The following is a 24,065-nucleotide window of genomic DNA, read 5'->3' on the forward strand; positions in this document are numbered from 1 at the left end:
ACCCAGACCACCTCATTAAGCTGAAGTGGTCTGGGTGCCTAGAGTGGTCCTTTAAGGACCAAACTTCTGGAATAAAAGGGAATAATGACATGTCACACATGTCATGTGTCCTTAAGGGGTTAAAGTTTTTTCTGTTTAGTGGATGAGTGAGTGCGCTGGATCTTGTGTTTAAACTAGTTAAAAGTTGCTTGTTGTCCTCAAACCGCCACACACTTTGTTTTGTTTTATGGATTTTTTTTAAATAAAATTATTTATTTGTTTATCCTGTGTAGAGATAAAAAAAAAAATCAGGACGGGATTTTTGACCTCATGAGGTTTCTGGGAAAATTTTACTTGGATATACATTGCACGCTGAAGCTAAAAGAATGCGGCATATAAAAGGTAATGTGACATTCATTTTGAGTGCTTGTGTGTGTGTGTGTGTGTGTGTGTATAAATATCTGTGGGGCTGAAGACTTCCCCATTACCCTGTCTGCATTGAAAAGTAGAAACTGAGCTCTAGAAAACTAGTGTTGGTGGATAAGAGCTATATACTGAGACTATCCACAGACAGGAGCTCCCCAGGAACCAGAATGTCACTGGTTTATTCCCTCCATTGACAGCCACATATAATCCTCTGGATCCAGGACTAGAGCTGTTGCAGGCAATACAGAGTACACATGTGGAAAGCTGATATTCATCGATTAACACAACTTTGTAGTAGTTAAGTGCAATCTTACTTCCTGAGAAAGCCAGGCACTCAGGGACAATGTTAATAAGTCCGTACTCAAACCCAGCTCCTTGAAGAATACATGCGGGTGCAGTCCCTTTTCTGCTGGCAGATTTAGGCAACAAAAGGGGCCCTGATAAAATATATGTAAGCTAAATTGACTAACTGACTGCATGAGAATGTTGGGACAGAACGAATTGGTGTGGGAGTTGCACATAAACCTCTCCAGTTCTTCACACAAATGTACCCCTGCATTGACACACACACACACACACACACACACACTTATTCTGACAAAACGTGAAGGGGAAAAAAACTGTTAGGACTTGCCTTTTTGGGGAGGATATGTGTATGTATGTATTTGTGTATAAAATGGAAAATCAATTTATTATATTTATTCTCTAGGAGTATTGATGGACTTTGCTGTCCCTCAACTGCGAGAACTACAAGCTTCCTGAGTGAAGTATTGTCTAAGAGCAGAGGTTTTTAACCCTTCATCTTTAACGTGGGATCTCGACAAAGAATGGGATGGAAACCCATGAAAGATTCTTTTGATTTGGTTATAAACTGAGCAGTAGTCCCCAAATGCACTTTGTACAGTTAACAGAACTGTACAGAATTGGTCCTCTTGGAGTCATGGTCACATATGGCATGTCAACATCCTCTTTCTGTTGATACCTTGGAAGTTTTGCTAGCAAAAAAATGAATGGAGGAAAGGTGTGTGATGGAGGAGACAATAACAGTGTCCCATCAGCAGTGCAGGTTCCTGTAGGGTGGCAGCGGTGTGTGGACCAGAATGGCGTGCTCTACGTTAGGTAAGTGTTATCGATGCTGCATTATTTATTTATTACCTCCAATTCCAAAAGGTAATGAAAAAAACACCTAAATACCGTTGTGCAAAAAGGACTGAAAGTCCTAATGCGGTTCCTATTCAGGGGGGAAATATGGACTTGTATCTGGATAAACCAACAGTAAGCCAAATTAAAACTGCCCATACATCTATTGACTCTAACAATGTATAAAGTTTCTTCAGTTATAAGAGTCTTGTATTTGAAAATGAAAAATAAATATTTGTCTATAAAGCAAAAAAAAGGTTTTATACTCTAATATATTTTTTATTTTTAAATCTCTTATAACTTATATAAGTTTCTCTAACTTTTAAATTTTTAGAGTCCATTTATATATGTGCAGTTTTAATTTGGTTTATTGTTGGTTTATCCAGATATAAGTCCAAGTTTTTGTTTTTTCACAACCATCACAATTAGATTAGGACTCTCAATCCTAATTGCACATTAGGTCTGTATTGTTAATTTATTTCATTTGTCTTTTTATATGGTGTATATGTGAAAGTCTCTCTGTCTAGATCTGCAGATATTAAACTGTATAGCTGATTATGCTTAAAGGAACACTGAATTGGGAGGTGGGGGACATAATAAAATTTTAAATTCTTTATTGTTTGTGCCGGGGCATAACCAGAATAATCAGAGGTTTCTCACTGAGAAACTTTCTGGTCTGTCTGACAGGTGGTGAAACATGATTCAATTATTACATTTGTTTTTGAAAAAGGGGACACACTCTTTACACTCTGTTTAGACTGTTCCTTTAACGTACATCTTCCTGACACTGCGTTTAGTGCTTGGGTACAAATGTACCTTAGGTTTCTAAACACAAATGGCATGAATGCGTAAGACCTTGGCCCTGTTTAGTGTTCTCCGCTTTCTGCTTTATATTTCTGCCAAGTTTGCGGCTTTTACAATGCTTGTTTTTGTTTGTGTTCTTCTTCTTAATTCTTTGTTTTTTTTGCATATATATATATATATATTTATATTTATTTTTATTTCATGGCTACGTTAATTGACAAAAATCAATCCACTGAGTAACCTATGCTGGTTTTTGACTGGTTTACATGCCAATGCAAGCTCACATCTTCAGTTTTCTTATCTACAATTTGTCTCTCTGTGTTAAAATGGCATATGTCTTCAAATAAACTTTTCAGTGTGTGCCATAAATCCACTACCTTCCCCATAGACAGAATTCACACTGCTAAGTAATCATGACCAGTCCATAATAGAATTTGCTACCTAGTCACTTTTACTAAATACTAAGCTTTAAATTTGTTGAGTACCTCAACCGGGACTTGCTATAGATTGGATTGGAAAATTAGTTAAACATGCATTCTGTTTACCTGCTAAAATAATTAGCTACTTACATCTAGTTTGCATGTTTTTCAAACAAGTATTAGTCCCAGGGACCTATAGCATTTAAAAATAAATATTTACAAAATTGAATATTTCAATCTTGTTTGTAAGTTTGCTTCAAGAAAAGAAAACATCTGTTTAATGATAGTCAATTTACTTTTTTGTTTTGTTTTCAGCCCCAGTGGTTCACACCTGTCATGCCTGGAGCAGGTTAAAGCTTACCTCCTCACTGATGGGACTTGCAAGTGTGGCCTTGAATGTCCTCTCATCCTTCCCAAGGTACTGATTGTCGAATATTCGGGTCTGTTGTTTACTGCTTGATGGCCTCTGGTTGCACGTGGTAGCATTTTGGATATGCAATTGTGTTCTTACCAAATCAATATTGTTTTAGGTATTTAACTTTGACCCTGGAGCAGCTGTGAAACAAAGAACGGCAGAAGATGTGAAGGCTGATGAAGATGTAACCAAGCTGTGCATCCACAAACGGAAAATCATTGCTGTAGCTACACTTCATAAAAGTATGGAAGCGCCACACCCCTCACTGGTTTTAACAAGTCCAGGGGGTGGGACAAGTAAGTTTGTATAAAAAAACAAAACAAAAAAACTGGCCAGTGGGAGAGCATGGGGATACAGGTGAAGAAAAAATATATATATTTCTTAAAGGGACATTCTAAGCACCATACCCACTTTAGCCTGTAGTGCCAGGGTACTGGTCCTTCAGCCTTATGTTTGTCAGATATATCAAACTGACGTAATAGGGCTTCAAAATGGAGCTTGTTACGCTGCCTACAAAGTTTGTCAGAGATCCAGGAGTTATGCCCCCCAGGAGCGACCTCTTACAAATCCAAAGAGTGTCTCTGTGATGATTGGTGCTGAGCAAGATCCATAGGGGTGTAGCGTCTGTAGTTGCAGGTGCCCACTCCGGCAAAGCAGCACCTGTAAGTCGCTTAGCATGCTTTAAATCTAGTTTGGCAAATTGCATTAAAAAAATGCATAGAAACACTTCTGTAGTAACTCACCCCCTTCCTGAGAACATCTTCATGAATCATGTCTTTCAAGAAAACCTAGGTGTATGTGTTCCCAGTATGCTTTCTAATGTCATGGGAAGGATCGGAGTCTTTGGTAGATTTTGTTATCAACACAATATGAATGATTATCATAAATAAAAGTTTTTATAAAAATCGCTAATTTTTTTTAAAGATTTCAATTTTAAGTAATATTTATATAGGTTGACCCTCAACATTTTCTGTCTGTCACTATTTTAAATCTGTAAAATCACATGTCAAGGGACAATGAAGGGATATGAATCCTTTAGGAATCAAAGTACTTTTATATTGATTAGACAGACCGTGTCATCGTTATATGTATAGCGCGTAGTCTGCAATAGACTGTGGTTGCCTTTACAGCTAAATTATAGTTTAAATAATTAGACTTGGCAACCATTATCATATATACTCCTTCTCCCTGGCATGCAGGCAGCCATTTTTAGCCTAGGTTAGCTCCACTTTTTATGCACAAACATAAAGTGACATTTGTTTGCGCTTGGCTTTTTAGCAGTATATGGAAAGGATACATTTAAAACCACGGTGTATGGATGTGCATAGGAAAGTGTTGCTGGATATTTCTTTTATTTTTAGATTATCCTTAACCATATATAAAAATAAAATTGGCATAATTATCCAGGAGATCTTTCCACAACCTAAGCTTTGTAGGTAGTAGTATCATTGTTGATACATAAACATTCTCAAAGGTTATATTTAAGTAATTATTTCTGTTAATTGCAGATTCAACTCCCGTGGTGTCTACACGTTCAGCAACACCAAGATCAATAAGGAATAAATCACTCGAAGGAATTGGAAATTCCTCTTTGCCCGAATGTAAAAACCCATTTAAACTTGCTATTAAAGAGCACGGCGGAAGTCAACAACATGAACTTCATTCTGCTTACCCAAGGCCTAGGTTAGGTAGCAGTGAACATGGCCAAAAATCTCCATTCCGTGGGGGTCACTGTGGCATGCCAAGTCCAGCTTCATCAGGATCACAGGTTTACTGTGATGGATCGATCTCTCCAAGGACAGACCCATTGGGAAGCCCTGATGCATTTACAAGAAGTAATCCCAACTTCCATGCCCCACCCAGTTCTAGTCCAGTTCATGTTAACAGGACTCCAATATCTCCTCAATCCATGATGTTGCATGGTTCACCAGTGCAGTCATCTTGTGCAATGGCTGGTAGGACTAATATACCTCTGTCTCCCACTTTTACTAGTCCAGTGTTAAAGAAAACCCTATGTAACTATTCTGCAAACATGGATATGTCGCGAGCAATGTTTCATCATAAACCATCACAAGCTCCACCTCCGCTTCCTCCACCTCCACCACCATGTGCTCTTCAGAAAAAGCCATTAACGTCTTCAGAGAAGGATCCTCTTGGTATTCTTGACCCAATCCCTAGTAAGCCAGTAATCCAGAACCCTATCGTCCATGCAAACACATTTCATTCTAGTGTTCACTCTCAGGTACCTGTGATGAATGTAAACATACCACCTGCTGTCGTTCCTTTGCCAAGCAATCTCCCTTTGCCAACTGTCAAACCCGGTCACATGAATCATAGTAATCATGTTCAAAGAATTCCGCATTCAGCCTCAACATCCTTATCTCCTTCACCAGTGACATCCCCAGTGCACATGATGGGTCCTGGTATCGCTAGGCTCGAGGTGTCACCCCAAAGATCACGCTCATCTTCCACATCTTCAGATCATGGCAATTTCATGATGCCTCCTCTGGGAACCCAATCTTCTTGTAGTGGCATCAAAGTGCCAGCAAGATCACCAAGACCTAGTATTGGATCGCCAAGACCATCAATGCCATCAAGTCCCTCGACAAAGTCTGATGGACATCATCAATTCAAAGACATCCACAACCCATTGATAGCTGGAATGAACAATGTATTAAATCCTATAAACAACTCTGTTTTTCCCCCTTCTTCGGTTGGTAACACCCCATTAAAGAGTCAGACAGGTTTGCTGGGAATGCCTTTAAACCAGATATTGAACCAGCACAATGCTGCCTCTTTTCCAGCTAGTAGTTTACTTTCAGCAGCCGCCAAAGCACAGCTAGCAAATCAAAATAAACTTGCTGGCAACAATAGCAGTACTTCTGGATCTGTTGTCAGCTGTGGCAACAGCGAAGGAACTAGCACTTTAAATACAATGTTTCCACCTGCCACGAATATGCTTCTACCAACAGGAGAAGGGCAAAGTGGCCGAGCGGCCCTGAGGGATAAACTTATGTCTCAGCAAAAGGATCCCTTGCGAAAGAGAAAGCAGTCAAGTGCAGCAGTATTGAATTTACCTAAACAGTCCCAAATAGATCATCCCAGAGTCCAAAAACCAGGACCGGATATGATGAGGAAGCAAGGTCAAAATGCATTCCCTATTAATCCAATGTCACAGCTACTCCAAAATATGAGTTGTCAAAACACTCACATGAACAGCAATAGTACCCCTGGTCCTGAAAATTTAGTAATGCCTTGTCCTGCCAATCAGCTCCACTTCTCTGAAAGTACTATGAACTCAACTCCTCTTCATCATTCGTTGGCACACACCTTGCCTATTAGAGGAGAAGTCAATTCCTGCCAAAATACCAACGCAAACTTTGTTCATGGTGGAAGTAGTGCTGTTTCGAACAACCATCTCCCAGGCCTAATGAATCCAATGCAGAACAGTGGAAATTATGGAATGCTAAATCACCCAGGAGCTCCTGCTGGAAACCCTCTACACCTTCATCCACCCCAACCAAGAATGCAGAATTCATCCATGCCAGTTATGACAAACAGCATTATTAACAACTGTAGTCAAACAAGTTCAGATGCAGGTAGATGTTTGTCATTTATATATGGTGTTGTCTGTTGTGGTGATGTTATTGTTTGTTTTTTTTTTAGCTGGCAGGAGGGGAGTTTCTTGGTTGTTGTTTTTTGTTTTGTTTTTTGTGTTTTCAGGAACTAAAATTATAGTATAGGGAGAGTATATATGGCATGCCTCTGTTTTTAACTTTTTACCAGATTATTTTTTTAATCTCCTGCATCCTAGATAAACCACAGGGCTCCTCAATGTGCAGATTTGACCCGCTCTAATAATGGATAATATGACCCCTTAGGTAGAACAGAAGGTGGAGATGGGGGCTCCATTTAGAGTCCTTTTCCAATTACTGCAAAATTATATACGCTGTTTCGGTGATTTTGTGGCAAACATCCTTAACACAGGGGGGCAATTTCCCCCCTCCCACTTAAATAAAAGCTCAAAACCTGCATTTTTAAACAAGGTACTCTTTGTCCCTCTCATTGGTGTGGCATCAGACATATCAGCCACTGCATACAGCCACTTCCACACCACCACAATGAGAGAGAGCTAGTGCCAATTGACACTCCCTCACTGCATGTGAAGTTACCTCTTAATGAATTGTGATGTGGCACATTACTTGGGGCGCTGGTGTCTCAATTGGTATACTGATGATAATGCCTTTCATTATGCAATAGAGAAGAAGAAATGTGGCAGGCAGCACCGTGTTCTTCTCTGTACTGTATTTCAGAAGCATTGCAGGTGGTGACAGTCATTGCCTACAGTGAAGGGGTTTATTACCATATAAAGTGCATAGTTAGGTGTTTGAGACAGGTGAGAAAATACAGGAGGCACTGCTACTAAATTCAATATCCGGTTAGTCTAGTTAGAAATTCATTGTGGTTTTTTTTTTAGGGTTAATGAGGATTGTTGACCTCCTGGCCAGTACATATTATCACCCATTTATCTGACTGCACCTGAAAAGATTGCAGCATTGTGTGTATGTAATTCACTGTGCAAGAAGCAAGGTTGAAGAAAAAATATTCTTTTGCCTCTTTTTGGGGAGTTAGGGATACTGGACACAATCTGCTCAATATATTTTTTCCCAACAAGGGAACCAATAGTGGATCTGATCTGGTAATATGGCTTCCTGGTGACTACAACACTTTTCTTCTTTTGTGACTGTGTGTGGTTTTTTTTTTTTGGTGGGGGAGGATGGGGGGGGGGGTCATCTCTGTAGGACTCAGTGCAGCGACAGAGTACTACTACTTTCAGTCCCTCCATGCATGAATATGTGCATACTTACTGGGGTTTAGTGCTTGGAAACTCTTACTAGCTGACAACCGCAGATTCATATGCAGTTTTGATATATTGTTTCTCACGATACACAATAGCTAAGCACATTGAATGGATATTTTTTTCTGTCTCAACGGTTTTTATACGTTTAAAATGTTGCAGTGGGCGGACCAGTTGTAAGATGTTTTTGTCTCATTGAATGACAAAAGTACTGCCTTTCCACCATCGTCTGTTTTTTATTTTTTGACGGCAACATTAAATCAAGCACCTGAAGACTAGGGTCAATTCTGCAGAGCTTGCAATCTAATTGGGTACTTTGAATGAAGTGTGCATATCTGTAACTTTCCTATTCAAAGTAAAACAAAAACAATCCGTATATCCTTCCATATTTTTTGTATAAAATTCTGCCGGTTGCACTGTTGATTTGTGGTTTAAAATATTTTCATTTTATTTAATCGGAAGGACATTTTTGTTAATGTGATAGAGCCAATGTTATTTATTTATTTTTTTAATTACATTTTGCTCTTATTTCAGGGAATGCAGTACCTCTGTCATCTGTAGCAATTGCTGGTGTAGGTCAGCCCGCTATAACAAAGACAACATCTGTCCTACAGGATGGGGTTATAGTCACCACTGCTTCTGGACCTCCGCTTCAGAGCCAGCTTCCTATGCCCAGTACTTTCCCTTTTGTTGGATCAGAGCACCCAGCTCATTATCCACAGAACACTACAAACAATCTTCCGCGTTCCATGAACTCAAACCATCTGAATTCGCTGCCGATGCCTTTACAGATGAATCAACAACATCTCCTTAATCAGAATATATTGCATATGCTGCAGCCTTCAATTGGAGAAGGCAAGTCTGAGGTCAACCTCAACTCTTCTACTTTGTTCTACCCCAGTTTTAAAACCGTTTTTAGTTAATACATCACAATGCGCAATTTTGACCCAGTGGATTGTTCAACTTTGTTTAATCTTTAATCATTTAAATGTTTTCATTTATAGCAACAAAATGTTCTCCATCTTACTGAAATTCTCCTCGGATAGATATAGATAGTTACTTAGGGAGATTTGTGTGTATAATATATATATATATATATATATATATATATATTTATATTATTTTTATTTCTTTCTTTGAGGATTACATAGTGTGTTTAATTTATTTTATCCTTGGTATTCGGTTGCTTGACTTCCCCAGTTCCATTCTCTTTATTATGACCAGTATTGTAGCAGATTTACACCTAGGCAATTAATAGTTGTACTGTCGTCAGAACCTCTGACCATAAGTATGGTTTCCCAGAATTATTTGCTCAAGGATTTCTAAATAAAAAATTAAAGGAACAATTGTCACCCTATTTTTACTTTAATAAAAGTTTATTTCTATTTTAGCCTATGTGTGGCTTTGTTTTAACACACAAATGTTTAATGACAACTATTTTTACTGAAGCTCCCTGGTCTCCTTTGCTATGTGAGCTTTGTCATTTTAACTGATCCTTGGTAGGAATCACTGTTTATTCAACCAAAGACAAAATGCAAGACCCCTGTTATGACAGAATTTATAGAATTAACTATGACTTTTATTATTTTTAATTTGCTAGCTCTTACGAAAATAAATAAATGGATTTTTGGAAATTATAATGCCAAACAGAACGAAGATTCCTAATTAATGTCAATAGAGAAGTGACCATTTGGAAGGACTTGTGATTTGATTTGATATATTTGAAGGATTAGTGTTGACAGAATTAAGAAATATGTCTCCGGCGAAAAGTTTGTCATTCTTATCATAAAACTTACCTTTAAAGGAACACTATAGTCACCTAAATTACTTTAGCTAAATAAAGCAGTTTTAGTGTATAGATCATTCCCCTGCAATTTCACTGCTCAATTCACTGTCATTTAGGAGTTAAATCACTTTGTTTCTGTTTATGCAGCCCTAGCCACACCTCCCCTGGCTATGATTGACAGAGCCTGCATGAAAAAAAAATTGGTTTCACTTTCAAACAGATGTAATTTACCTTAAATAATTGTATCTCAATCTCTAAATTGAACTTTAATCACATACAGGAGGCTCTTGCAGGGTCTAGCAAGCTATTAACATAGCAGGGGGATAAGAAAATCTTAATTAAACAGAACTTGCAATAAAGAAAGCCTAAATAGGGCTCTATTTACAGGAAGTGTTTATGGAAGGCTGTGCAAGTCACATGCAGGGAGGTGTGACTAGGGTTCATAAACAAAGGGATTTAGCTCCTAAATGGCAGAGGATTGAGCAGTGAGGCTGCAGGGGCATGTTCTATACACCAAAACTGCTTCATTAAGCTAAAGTTGTTCAGGTGACTATAGTGTCCCTTTAATATCTAGCTTGTTACATATCTGAATTCCAGGATGAAAAGAAACCTGGTAGTGGTTTGTACTGCGGAGTTTCTTTTGTAAATTAGTAAACACTAAGTGCTCTTATGATGTCTATGAATGGAAAAGGGAAACCCGTCAACAGGCATGAAGAGGTAGTGAAGTATATTAAGTAGCTTTGTACTGTTATAAGATCTCTCTATTTAGGAAAGCTCATTGCTTTTTTAAAGTAACTGAAAATCTTGTCATGTTAATATGCTAAAGGATCACTTTGCAATACAGACAAATGTGGTCTGTGTGTGGTGCTAGCCATAATAGTAACAAATATATCAATACAATATTGTTTTTACATTTACATGTTGATTCACCAACGTGAGACTTGCCCACAGTTCAAAATGATTTTCAAGATTTAGCTTAAAATAGTAGAATTAGAGAAAGTATCCAGGTCAATTCTATTTTCAATTTGGTTATTTTGGCATTAAATCTGAAATCCACTTAGAATTTATTTTAATTATCACTAGTGAATATCCCTTTGACTTTCAAGGCTTGACAAATTTGGGATCCAGGTTATTATTGGCATTTATATAGCGCCAACATATTCTGCAGTGCGTTACAATTATTATAAAATGGGGATATTTGACAAGTAATTTACATACAAAAATATATGCATGGCCATTTGTGTCTCCTATACTTGTATATCCAATGTTTTTTTCTTTTATTGGGCTTCTTTAAAAAACGTTATGGATTTATCATTTGCTACTAAAGATATTTAATTGGGTAACATATCTATAATAAATATTGTCTGGCTCCAAAGTTTGTCAGGGTCTGTACACCTGTGTCATGCTTACTAACAGTATGGAGTCAATAACTTTCACCTGTGTCACCACACACTGCCTAGGGCGCAGATGTGAAGTGACCTAAACCCAAATCTTTCATGACACATATAGGATAGGGTTTGAACTGTACCATTTCCAAATAGATGAGTCAATCTGGAGATTATTGTGCACTTTGTAATATTTAATACATGATGCACACAACTGTTTTCTCTCTAGTAATCATGAAATATAACAATGTGCATTTTGAAATGTTTCTCTAATGTCTTGCTGATTTTGTAATTGCAGGTGATATGTCATCGATGAACAGCACGTTGAATAACCATCAGCTATCTCATCTTCAGTCATTGCTAAGCAACACACAGATGTTTCCTCCAAATCAACAGCATCAGTTTATGCAGAGGTACCAGAATCTACATGCACTGAAAGGACAAGTTCCTATTTCTGGGCCAACTAACAACTTAAATCCAATGGCCTGCTTGTTCCAAAACTTCCAGGTAATTATACAAAAGGTTACATGCAAACAAGTGAGTTAGTCTCAAATAAAAAAAGACAAAATTAAGTGAACTAAAGGGCATTTATAAGCTTTATTACAAAGGAAAGGGAATGCAGATAGCACAACTTATAATCTTTCTACGTTAAAATGTTATCCAGTCACAGATGGATACATTTATTATCGCTTTTGGCTAAGTATGAGTACTGTGTAGGTGGTTAATCTACAAAATAAATATTCTCTCCAAATGCTGATATACTTACTAGCCAAAATAATGTATACGTGGGAAAGGAGTAGAGCATCAAGAGTTGTTTTGAAGTGCAGTGAGCCAGTAATGGTTCAAAGACATAGAAAAGTAGAGCGAAGCAGAGGAGAGTATACTTGTAAACTGAATTAAATTTTGTTAGTGCCATTCGTTTCAAAGTGTCACTGAGAAACTCCATCTGTATTACCTCTGCAAAACAACTGATGCCTGTGTTAAATAGTCCACAGTAACTAAATTAAGTTCTGATGAAGTCCCTAGTTTCACAAACAAGAGAACTCACCCGATGTTGGTATGACAAATACCACTAACATGACCACACTAGATACTGTTTAACTGAATTTTCCCTCCAGATAAAAAGGCTGTGCACAACACGAAGGATGTCCACCATGTCTTGACAGGAAAAGGAAGGCAGCACACTAGAAATTTAAACGAAGACTCCTCCCCACAACGCATAAAACCTGCAAACCAATTCAGAAACCCCAATTCTCTGCCTGCCTTCAGTAGGATAGGTAGGCACTCACATTGTTATGTTCTCCAGTGTCGAGGTGCAGTAGCTGAGGCCAAAGAGGGTTCCTTTCTTACAGGGAAGAAGATCTCTAGGTTGGCCTGGTTCTTAACTAATCTCTTCTTCAGAATTGGAATGCACGCCGGGTTCCTGCATTCCGCACCTTTATAAGTTCCGCCTATGTCCATGCCTGTTGCCAGAAATGGTGATGGTGAGTCTTACGCACATGCTGTGATGCTCTGGCAGTGGAACGTACGCACAGGTTGCAATGTGCTCCATCGTGGTGCACAAAGTACGAAGGAATCTCTGACTTAGTGGCAAAATTAGATTATTATTTTTTTCCAGGGCTGTGGAGGATGTTGGTTCCCAGTTGCAACTACCTGTTTGCCAGGTGCTCTCAATTCTGTTGCAGTGTGCTATCACCAGCCCTTCAGCACACCCAGAGGCCATATGAGGCCAGACACTTTGCTTTTATCTTATGGTCTATTTGCCTTTTCTAACCTTCGTTTAAAATAAAGAAATATCCCTTATTTTTGGTATTGTTAATCTTGAGACTCCTATTAAAGGGTAATGCATGACAAAATCAAAGAATTCAATATCTTCTTTGTTACATACAAAATAAGTGTTGCATCTGTATCAGAGATACATCTAAGGAAGCTAAAAAGCTGAAGTATCTTAATTTTTGTCATGGTTCCAGAACAATTTGCAACAGACCTGTTTTTTGGATATTAAGCTTATATCTCCTCCTATAAGCAAGAAAAGGAAGCACTGGGAAGTGACTGTTTTCTAATTCCGACACCACCTTGTTTATCTCCTTAAACTCTGCACTCTCCTCATACGAATAAATATTGTTTTCCAAATGGGAGTATACTTAGACTTATCAGAAGTACAACTATTTATGGAAGAAAGAATTTGACAAATCTATCAAGAATCTATCCAGCACAAAAAAGATAACCGAAAGCAGCAGCATGCAATGGACAAAAGCGGAATACATTTTACGTAAACTATTTTCCACATATGTGGCTCAGAGTACACTCTTATTGCAGGAACATCTGTAGCTAAGGCTCAACATTTATGGCTAGATTCCCCTAAAGTCTATATGGGAGAATACAAGGAAGATCCTGTAAGGCTTCTACAGACCATCAGAATGGTTTCAGATTTCATTTTTTCCTATCAGACAAATCTATGGGCCTCTCTACTGTGGCTAAATGAGTAGTCTAGCTCATAAATAGGTAGTGTGACTTACCGTTTGAATAGGGAATCGTGTTTGCATCTCATCTGGTTAATGATGATGATGTAATAAATATGCCATTGGAGATAATAAAGGCCTTGCTGGAAGTCCAAAAAAAATCAAATGTTGGAATTAATGTATTTATATAGTAACAAGTCTTATTATAAAGATTCCTTTTGCAGACATCTGACAAAGAGAAATCCAAGACAATCATTTGATTCCGGTAAAAAGGAAAGTTTGCTGGAAGAACTAAAGATAACAACTTGTTTTTGAGGAACACTTTTTGCCTTCATTTTCCAGTGGGAGAAAACCACCACGAATAATTCCGTCCTCAGTATTATAAGAGGATATTATTTAGCGTTCAATGATCTTCCTCCAAGACATTTTCTAGGCTCTTCAGCTCGATTTGCTCCACTGTGCAGAATCATTTTCTACTCTCGTTTCTAGTTCAAAAGCCAGTCTGGTATTTTAATGTAGCCTACATTTTTCCCTCCAGTTGCTCTTATTCCAAGTACTTTGCAGAAGATATTTGGAAAAATAGCAAGAATCATTGCAATTCTTCCCTTCCAGCCACAGAGCAGCTAGTTCGCAATTTTGTTGAACTTCTCAAAAGGAAACTTCTGGTATCTTCTTTCAGTAGACATCTTGGAAAGATACCTGTTTCTTCTGCTGACTCTTGGGACATTCAATCTCACAGCGTGATATTTAAATGGCAGGTACTTGGTTCGAAAGACTTAAGTCTGGAAGTTATTGACATTTTTATTGCCTCCAAGAAAAGAATCCACAAGTAGAGTTTATCCCAAAATCTGGGGAACATTCTCGTCTTGGCACCTGGGAATTCACAAAAAAATTATATCAACTTATGTTCTGAATGTTATAAGATTTCTATAATTGGAGTTTGCCAAGGTTCTACATCCTATATTTTTGCAAGTTCAAATTTATTTTCTTCTATTAATTTCGACACCATCAGAGACTGGCCGCAGATCCTCTGATCTCCAGGGTTTTTAGAGCTATAGCTAATCTCTTTCCAGGTATCAGAGAAATGGTACCTTAGTGGATTCTTTGGTTTGTTCAGCCCTTTTGAACTAATGCAATTTAAACATCCTTATGTGGGACAGCTGTCTTCTGTGGTCGTTGCTTTAGCAAAGCAATTTGGAGAACTTCAGGCTTTACAGAGAATCCTCCCTATCTGGTTTTCAAATGAATAAAGTCATTGTGAACTTTGTCCCCCTCAAGTTTACTTTGAACGTTTGTAGTCAGGAAATTGTTCTTCCAACATTCTGGCAGAATGCTCAGAACAGGAAGGAAAGTAAATGTAATTGCCTATACGTTAAGCACCCTTCACAGCTACTTGCAATAACCAAGACCTTTTCGTTGTTCCAACAGACTGTTCTCTATCAGGGTCAAGAGAAGGTCTCTTGGCATCCAAAGGCTCATTGGCAATATAGAATAAAGCAGACATCATGCTCTCCTACAAGTCCTCAAAGTTACTCCACTTAATTTTTAAAGACTCCTTCCACATGGCAATTGCTACATCCTGGGCATCAAAGGCATTGGCAACTCTGGCTTTGTTTGCTAGATGTCTATCTGGTCCTCCATTCACACTTTCTCAAAATTCTAAGTTCGACATACAGGCCTCTGAGAATTCTGTTTTTTTTGGGCACAAAGTGCGTAATGCTATGGTAAAATAATACATACCCTCCCATTTGGGATTGCTGTTGTTGTGCACTGCCTCTAATTTGGAGGGGAAAAAATACAAGTTTTACTTACCATAAATTTTCTTTTTTCTTATGATTAGAGGCAGTGCATGTATTTCCCTCCCTATTTAATATATTTTTGCAGTTGTGTGTATTGTGTATTTTTGGAGGATTATGAGTTTTTTTGGGGGTTTTATATCTTGTGGGCAGGGGTCTTAGGAGGAGCTTAACGTTTACATTTCTAGTGTGCTGTCTGCTTTTTGCGGTCATGACCTGGTGGGTGTCCCTGTTGTTGTGCACTGCTTCTAATCCTAAAACAAAAAGTTTAAGGTAAGTGGGGTTTTTTTTGTGTTTTTTTTTTTTGTTGTTGTTTGTTTTCCCAAGGGCTGCCCATTCCTTTGGAATTTACTACGCCATGCCATCAGATTCTACCCTGGCCTTCAATCCTTTAAGAAGTCACTGACAACACACTTTTTTAGGGAAACATGCCATCTTCTTGGGTGACATTTTTCACATTTTTACTTAACTCACTTCCAAAGCCCAGCTTGCACACTATCCTGCCACTGTTTGGATTTTCCACCAATCACTTTTATTAGCTTAATGCAACACTGTCATCTTATCCATCAATATTTCCTACCCTCTGACTTGCTTTTATTTCTTGCGTGTCTTTAGCCCTTCCTTATTTTGAGCAAAGTCTTCACCTATTGTCTGTTATATTCTATATGTAAATGACTTGTCAAATATTCTCATTTTATAATTGTAAGTTGGCATTATATAAATGATGATGATAATAAGTCTGCTAATATTTGTTTGAATTGGCTAACTAAAATAAGTAGAGAGGGCTGAGACTATTCATATTGAGTTGGCATCTCAGCTCATTATATAGTAGAATCACCCGTCCCCCTGACAGGAACACATTAACACCATGAAAGTTCAAACATCTTATTGGTTACAATTAAATTGCTATGTGTTTTGGATTTGTACCCTTAAAACTCCATCAAGTGTTTTTTTTTTATATATTGAGATCTATTTTGCAGGGGGAATTGTATAGTTTTTAATTTTCTTTTGTATTTATGCTAGGTGAGGATGCAAGAGAATTCCGTGTTGTCTAATAAAGAGGTAAACTCTCAGATGGGGGTATCCTCGTTACCTGAGAATCCAAACTCTAATCTGCCTCCGTTTCCAGAAAAGCTTTGTAACATGCAGCAAAGAGCCGAGCAGTTGCTTGGGCAGCAGATGAAAGATAATTTAAGAGATGGAGACAACTCAGTGGATGCAATTTACAAAGCTGTGGTCGACGCTGCAAGTAAAGGCATGCAGGTGGTAATCACTACAGCAGTAACAAGTACAACACGTATGAGTCCAATTCCAGCTCTGAGTGCCATGAGTGCCTTCACCGCATCAATTGGTGACCCTTTAAATCTCTCTAGTGCTGTCAGTGCAGTGATTCATGGAAGAAATGTTGGGAATTTGGACCATGAAGTAAGGGCCAGAAACTCTAGAGTTAATCGGATGAGAAAAGGCTTGGATCAAGGCAAACACATAAGCGATGGGGATGGGTTTGATTATTTTAAGTCATCTGGATGCAATACACCTAAAAAACAGTGGAATGGAGGTCAAAGTCCTGGTGAAGTGAACCGGTGGAAATGTGAGGAGTTTTTGGATCACACTGGTCAGATCCACCACAACCCTTGTCAACCAAGACATAGCAACATGTCTGTACTACACTCCTTTGAAGACGAGCAGTGCCAGATTTTGATACCACCAAGACACTGTCAGAATGATAAAATGCTAGATGACAATTTCAGATTTAATCACTACAAAAGAACTATGATAAGTTTTAAAGAGAGGTTGGAGAACACTGTGGAGCGATGTGCTCACATCAATGGGAATCGACCTCCTCAACACAGAGGGTTTGGAGATTTGCTAAGCATTCCTAAACAAGAACTAGCTATGGAGGAGCAATCCCCAAGCTCTTCAAACAGTTTGGAAAGTTCTTTAGCAAGAGACTATATCCACTACAATGGAGATTTCCATGCCAAGAGCATGAATGGTTGTGCTCCTAGTCCTTCAGACACTAAGAGTATCAGTAGTGAAGATGACCTGAGGATTCCAGACTCCCCTTCTTCAAATGAGTTAATGCATTATAGACCAAGGACGTTTAATATGGGTGACTTGGTTTGGGGCCAAATCAAAGGACTGGCTTCATGGCCTGGGAAACTAGTGAGGGATGACCTGCACAACCCATATCAACAAAACTCAGAGCAAGGAAAGGTATGCAACAGTTTTATCAATATTCAGTTTAATTGTATCCTTTTTAGAGGCGAATTTGAGGTATACTCTCATAAATAGAAATTATAATCTGAGAATTGTAATAGCAAGTGTAAATTAGTTTAGTCTTGCATTTATTTATATTTTGAAAGTGACATTTTTAAATTATACACTCTTCGTGTGTGTGTGTGTTAAAAAAACAAAAAAAAACGATAAAATTCATATCTTGTAATACTTGTTTTGTTTTGTTTTTTGGACTAACAGAATTTTTTAATGAAAAGCTTTCGGGAGAACCTCCCTTTCTCAAGTCTTGAGAAAGGGAGGTTCTCCCGAAAGCTTTTTTAATTAAAAAATGTAGTCAAATAAAAAAAGTATTACAAAATACGAATTTTATCTGTTTTTTTACATATATGTATGTGTGTACGTGCATGCATCAATTTAAAACAACTGTCTCGTTCCAAAGCTTTAGCTTTGTGAGAGAAAATTGCCTCATTCTGTAGGCTGAATAAAGCATAAAGCAGGTAAATATAATTTGCCACACCCACTCCGGGGGGGTGGGGGAGAGAATGCTGATATAACCAATCTGTGTCCTATCCCTAGGAATGCTGGGGAAAAAAGTGCATTGGGCACTCCTGATAGAGAGGGGAGTCTGATCAGTGTGATTCATGAAGACCAGGCTCCGGTGCCAGGTCTCTTTCTCCTGCTGCTGTACAATGATGCCATGTTTCTGTCATTAAAGGGACGCTATAATCACCAGAACCACTATTGGTTATTGTAGTGGTTCTGTTGTCCATAGCATGTCCCTGCAGGCTTTTTAATGTAATCCCTGCCTTTCATAAAAAAAGCAGTGTTTACATTGCTGCCTTGTAACAACTCTAGTGGCAGTCACTCAGGCGGTCACTAGATGTGCTTTCTTTATTAGTGTGGTACAGTGTGCAGCACTGCTGTTCAGTGTCTACACACAATGCATGGAGATGCAGATTGTCAAAGCACAGCATTTTGCCACACATGAGCAATAGCCTCTAAATACTACTATGTGAAAGCATTTGATTGGCTGAGAATATCTAGATTGATGATCTTGGTCATGGGGGTGGAGCTAGCTGTGGCCAGACCTGTGAGGCATTGGAGAAAAGCTGGGTAAAATCACCTTTCCCATGTGATCTTATAGAGGCTGGGGACTTAAATAGTTAAACACTAGTGTTAGGAGTATATATTTTGTATTTCTGACATTATAGTGTTTCTTTTATGGAATCCTCTGAATGAAAAAAACAAACCAAAAAAAAAAAAAAAATAGATTTGGAAGAGAGGGGATGACTGGCTAAAAAAATTCCCTTAGCGGAAAGGTGTGCACAACAATGCCATCTCACCAAGTTTATAAAGGTTTCTTGCATGCCTTCCAAAGTTGTTCCTGCTTCATTTTGGTTTGTATATTTAAGTGTTTGTTTAAAAAACATAATGATCAAGTGATGCATTCCCCCTTAAGCATTTGCTAACACAGACTTTTTGGTGTTATAATAAATATTTTCTGACATTGCTAAATGTATCTTTATCTTTCCATATTTTAATTTGCACAACATGGCTTTCCTACAGACCATTTAGGTGTATTTCTCCCATACTTTAGTAATGTGTTAACACATTTTATAAGCATGTTTTGGGGGTTTGTTAGCTCTCCCTAGAATATGATGTCACACGGAAAAAGCTGCTAAATGTGTTCTATAATAGATATAGATCTTTTATTTATTTTGATTATAGACTGGTGGTGCTAATTTTCCGAATCCTATTACATGTTGTCCACAGTTGACAAGGTATTAAAAGAACAGAAAGTAAATGTTTCACTGCTGGAAGTCTGATCAATGTGATTTGCTGTTCATGCTCTCATGCAGGTGGAGTCTGAGAAGTTAAAGACACTAACAGAAGGTTTGGAAGCTTACAGTCGAGCCCAGAAAAGGAATAGAAAGTAAGATCAATTGCTATATGTATACTCTAACTCCCACTAATTCACCAGAAATGTTAACCCCAATGGTATTTTAAGCTACAATTTAGTTACATGGCACAACTTCCACGTCTGTAGTTTCTTTGTTTTGTGGCTTTTGTTTGTTTGTTCTTGCTAAATAACACACAGTTCCAACTGTACCAGCATTGTGTGCAGTTTTTTTTTTTTTTATCATATGTTGATATAATTAGGTTGTTTAAGACAATGTAGGAAGTGAGTTTCCTTATTGACTTAGTGAAAAACAGAAAACTATTTTGTTAGAGGGTGATAGCGTATGTACATTTATTTGTGGGTGATGTTTACTCTATCAGTGTCTTCATTTCGTTTTTTTTGCATTGCATAGATAAGGTATTAAAAATATTAAATACGACTCAAGGTCTAATTTTAAATGGACACTATAGGCACCAGTCCACTTAAGCTTGGGGGGGCATTGTAGGTCACTATAGTGCTAGGTAAACCACATTGTTTTCCTAGCACTGTCGTTTTCTTTTAGAGGGTTACTTCAACAAAAACAAAATTCACATATCCACTTTAACCCCTTAATGACCAAACTTCTGGAATTAAAGGGAATCATGACGTGTCACACACGTCATGTGTCCTTAAGGGGTTAAAGGAACACTATAGGGTCAGGAACACAAACTTTTATTCCTGACCCTATAGTGTTAAAACCACCATCTGCCCCCCTCCCCTTGCCACCCTAAATATACTCTTACTTTTGTTCAAAGCTGCAGCTGCTGGATCTTCCCCTGATCTGCTTGCTTGGCTGACATCATCAGAAATGTTGTTCTGACCCAATCACAATGCTTTCCCATAGGATTGACTGAAACTGTCAAGGAGGCAGATCAGGGGCAGAGCCTAACACAGCCCTGGCCAATCAGCATCTCCTTGTGGACATGAATTGAATCAATGCATCTCTATGAGGAAATTTTAGTGTCGCCATGCAGAGGGAGGAGACACTGAATGGCAGTCACAGTGTGCTGCACTGCCCCAGGAAGCACCCCCTTAAGCAGCCATCTGATGAGTGGCCAGTGGAGCTATCCCTAGTCAGTAATGTAAACACTGCATTTTCCCTGAAACGACAGAGCTTACTGCATACAGCCTGAAGAGAATGATTCCACTCTCCAGAACAAATACAATACGCTGTAGTTGCTCTGGTGACTATAGTTACCCTTTAAATAATGTATATGCATTGCATTATATAGAAAACGCATTAGAAATATGCAAATAAGAGGCTGTGAAATGTTTTGCTGTTGCTCCAGATTTCCATGCAAATAAAGTAATCAGAAGGATCTCATTGTGGTCTATAGGGTCTAATATTAAAGGGTTACTCCAACCAAAAAAACCAACCTTTTTTGTTAGTATAATCATTTGTGAGGAAGTCATCCCTCCCCCCAATAAAATAAAGCAAAAAAACTACCTCTACATGGTGCCTAGAGGGATATCACCTCACTGACCAGGCCTAACAAGGCTGAAACGATCATCTGGGGTTGCTGTATCGCTCATGGAGAGAGAACCGGCCTGCATTTCGGATCGGGATCAGTCTATGCAAATAGTTATTTTTGTAATGGCCCAAGATGAACTAAAACCAGCTTGAGATCTGAGCGGGGACCCACCAAAGGGCAGATTAGTTGAGCTGTTGTCAGTTCTCAATACTCTTTTGCACCTTTTTTTTTTTGTTTTTTGTTTTTTGCTACCTCAGTTCCATCGCTGAGTCCAAGTGCTCCCAGTAGCCTGTTCCTCCTAACCTAATGCCACTCTCTCTTGCCATTGGCTGTCTGACATCAACATCAACCAGTTACTCATGAATTGATTAGATATATTTTTCAGTCATAATTCCCATCATCAGATTACAGTGGAACTGCTGACTATGTGGATAGCAGCCAAAACCTGCATCTGCTATATTTCACAGTTTTGAAAAGGGGCTGTGCACCATGTTTGACTAAGCCTCCAGAGTGCGCACACACAGTGCGTGACTCGTGGTCTTTTCGGGAGCAGAAAATCTGTGTTCGAGACTTTCATGGTGTGCACCAACTCGAAATTAGAATGCCATACACATATCTCTGCAATCAAAGGGAGAAGAATTGGGGAAATGGTGTAGAGTTATATCTGCAGTGAATTTTCAAGTTGTGGCAGGTATAAACATCTTTGATATCACATTACTGTGAATAAAATGTTATCCGTACATTGTTTTGGCCACATTTTAGCACATAGATGAAAATGTATTGGAGAGAGGGGGCGTGCATTTGTAGGGTCAAGTCCGTGATGTCTGTCTGCAGCACTGTTCCTCCCTATTGCTGCAGATAGATGTCAAGTGAAATACATTTCCAGGAAAAAAAAGGCATGGTTTTTATCATAAAACGTGTCTCACAGTTACATATCCTCAGAGTGCGTGTATATACATTGAAATGTTGTGCATGCAAGGCTCGAATTCTTAGATAAACTTGTGTAATTATCATTGATAATGTTGATTGTCACTAGCATATTCCATATTATTGTTTCATGTTTCTTCCCGTGGATGTTCAGCCAGTGTGGTAGATATTGGGGCTGTTGATGGTGTGATGTAAAAGTAATCCAAGATTCTTGAAAATGTAGCAAAGAAAAAAAAAAAAAAAAACGTAATTGTTCTGTCAATGTTACACAACTTGACAACTTTTTTTTGTCTCCTTTTCTAGAAGTGGAACACTAAACAACCATTTAGAAGCTGCTATTCACGAAGCTATGAGTGAGCTGGACAAAATGTCTGCCAATGTAAGTTAGTGTTTCTTTAAAAAATAAACGCTTTATGATTAAAGTGTTACCACTTGCTCCCTCTCTTTTCTCAACTTTAGCCCATCCATTAGAACTGCAGCACTTATAGCAAGTAACTTGTACAGAGTATTTCATAATTAAAGCACCAGGGTAGGTGTGGCTAGGGCTGCATAAACAGAAACAAAAGTGATTTAACTCCTAAATGGCAGACAATTGAGCAGTGAAACTTCAGAGGCATGATTTATATGAAAAAAGTGCTTCTTAAGCTTAACTAGAGATCCTCTAAGTTCATTGTTATACCTGCACTTTATGTATTTTCATTAATTGTATGTCCTATCTATCTTGCATCTGTTATGGTGGTAGCTTGATTAAAAACCTCAGTTGGGGTTGAAACAAAGTTCAATAAATCTGCATGTCACTTTACCTGAGTGCCTGCACCCATCCCTCTTTTGTAAGGAGCAAGTCAATCCTCTTCATCTCTTATATATTAACAGCAGTGTCTAACTTTTGACAGTTCAGCTGTTGTGCTCTGTCTCCATGATGCTCCATTGTCAATGAATTCTTGTGAGCTGCACTGTCTGATTAGCCAACATTGATTATCGGTTGCGTTCAATGGCTTCATAAAAACATGAAATAGGTTGCAGTTTTTATCTGTGCTTCTTATTTAGTACTGGGTTCTAGTGCAGTTTTTCTGTTCACTTATTCTAAGGATCCACAGGTGATATAGAACAATGGTTCTTAATTTAGCTCTCAAGGAACAACTATGGTTCGGTATCCTACTACTAAAATATGCTTACTGTAAACAACCCTTTCTTTTGGTGTGTGTGTGTGTGTTAGTTTAGTTAGTTAAAGAGTATTTGGGCTTCTGTTTCTGCTTGCAGTGTTAACTAGCACTTCGCTAATTATCTGGTTTATTTGTCATTTTAGGTGCATCAGATTCCACAGAGAGACCGACAGTTAAAGCCTCCGAAACCGAAGAGGAGAAAAATATCTAGATAGCATTGAATGTCTTTAATAACGGTTGAGAACATGCACATATATCTGTATATAGGCATTAATATTAATATATGTATATCAATATTTCTATGATGATAGATATCACCACCTGGTGTAAAGTGAAAACAGTGGTAAATATTTTTGCATTTAGGCAGTTGGGTTTCAACCCATCGCGGTCTTTGAAAGAAATCATACTTGTGCGATAGAATGAAGAAATGTTTTTTTTTTTCTTTTCTATGATGCGACAATTGTGATTCTAAAAAAAAAAAAAAAAATGGGGAAAAAAATGTTCAAATGTTTCTGATACATTTTCATTTTCAATGTGTGAGTTTTTATATATATATATATATATATATATATATATATATATATATATATATATATATATATATATATATATATATATACATATATATTTAGAATTTCATGCTGATAATTGAAATGTAAATATTGTACAGTATTGTCGCGTATTGACTGCACACTATCTTTTAATGTACAATAATCGTGTACAAAAATTCTTTGGGTTTCTATCAAGAACACATTCAATAGGCCTACCAGTGTAGACTGGTAAATAATGATACAGCCTAAATGCTTTTCTATGATAACGTAAGAGATGCTGTTTTGTAATTGACAGCAGAGGACAG

At 38.0% G+C, this 24,065-nt stretch overlaps 1 protein-coding gene across 1 annotated transcript; it reads left to right on the forward strand.

Annotated features, from left to right (window-relative positions):
• The first annotated feature begins 282 nt into the window (after nt 1–282).
• MBD5 (methyl-CpG binding domain protein 5) lies at nt 283–23,693 on the forward strand. The gene is made up of 11 exons (XM_063429397.1): nt 283–381; nt 1,115–1,524; nt 3,084–3,186; nt 3,299–3,479; nt 4,692–6,782; nt 8,576–8,896; nt 11,511–11,719; nt 16,494–17,687; nt 19,568–19,641; nt 22,350–22,425; nt 23,353–23,693. The coding sequence occupies exons 2-11, from the start codon at nt 1,412–1,414 to the stop codon at nt 23,422–23,424; spliced, it is 4,434 nt and encodes a 1,477-aa protein (XP_063285467.1). The 5' UTR covers nt 283–381; nt 1,115–1,411; the 3' UTR covers nt 23,425–23,693.
• Nucleotides 23,694–24,065: the final 372 nt, after the last annotated feature.

Source organism: Pelobates fuscus, chromosome 8, assembly GCF_036172605.1.
Source record: "Pelobates fuscus isolate aPelFus1 chromosome 8, aPelFus1.pri, whole genome shotgun sequence".
NCBI lineage: Eukaryota > Metazoa > Chordata > Amphibia > Anura > Pelobatidae > Pelobates > Pelobates fuscus.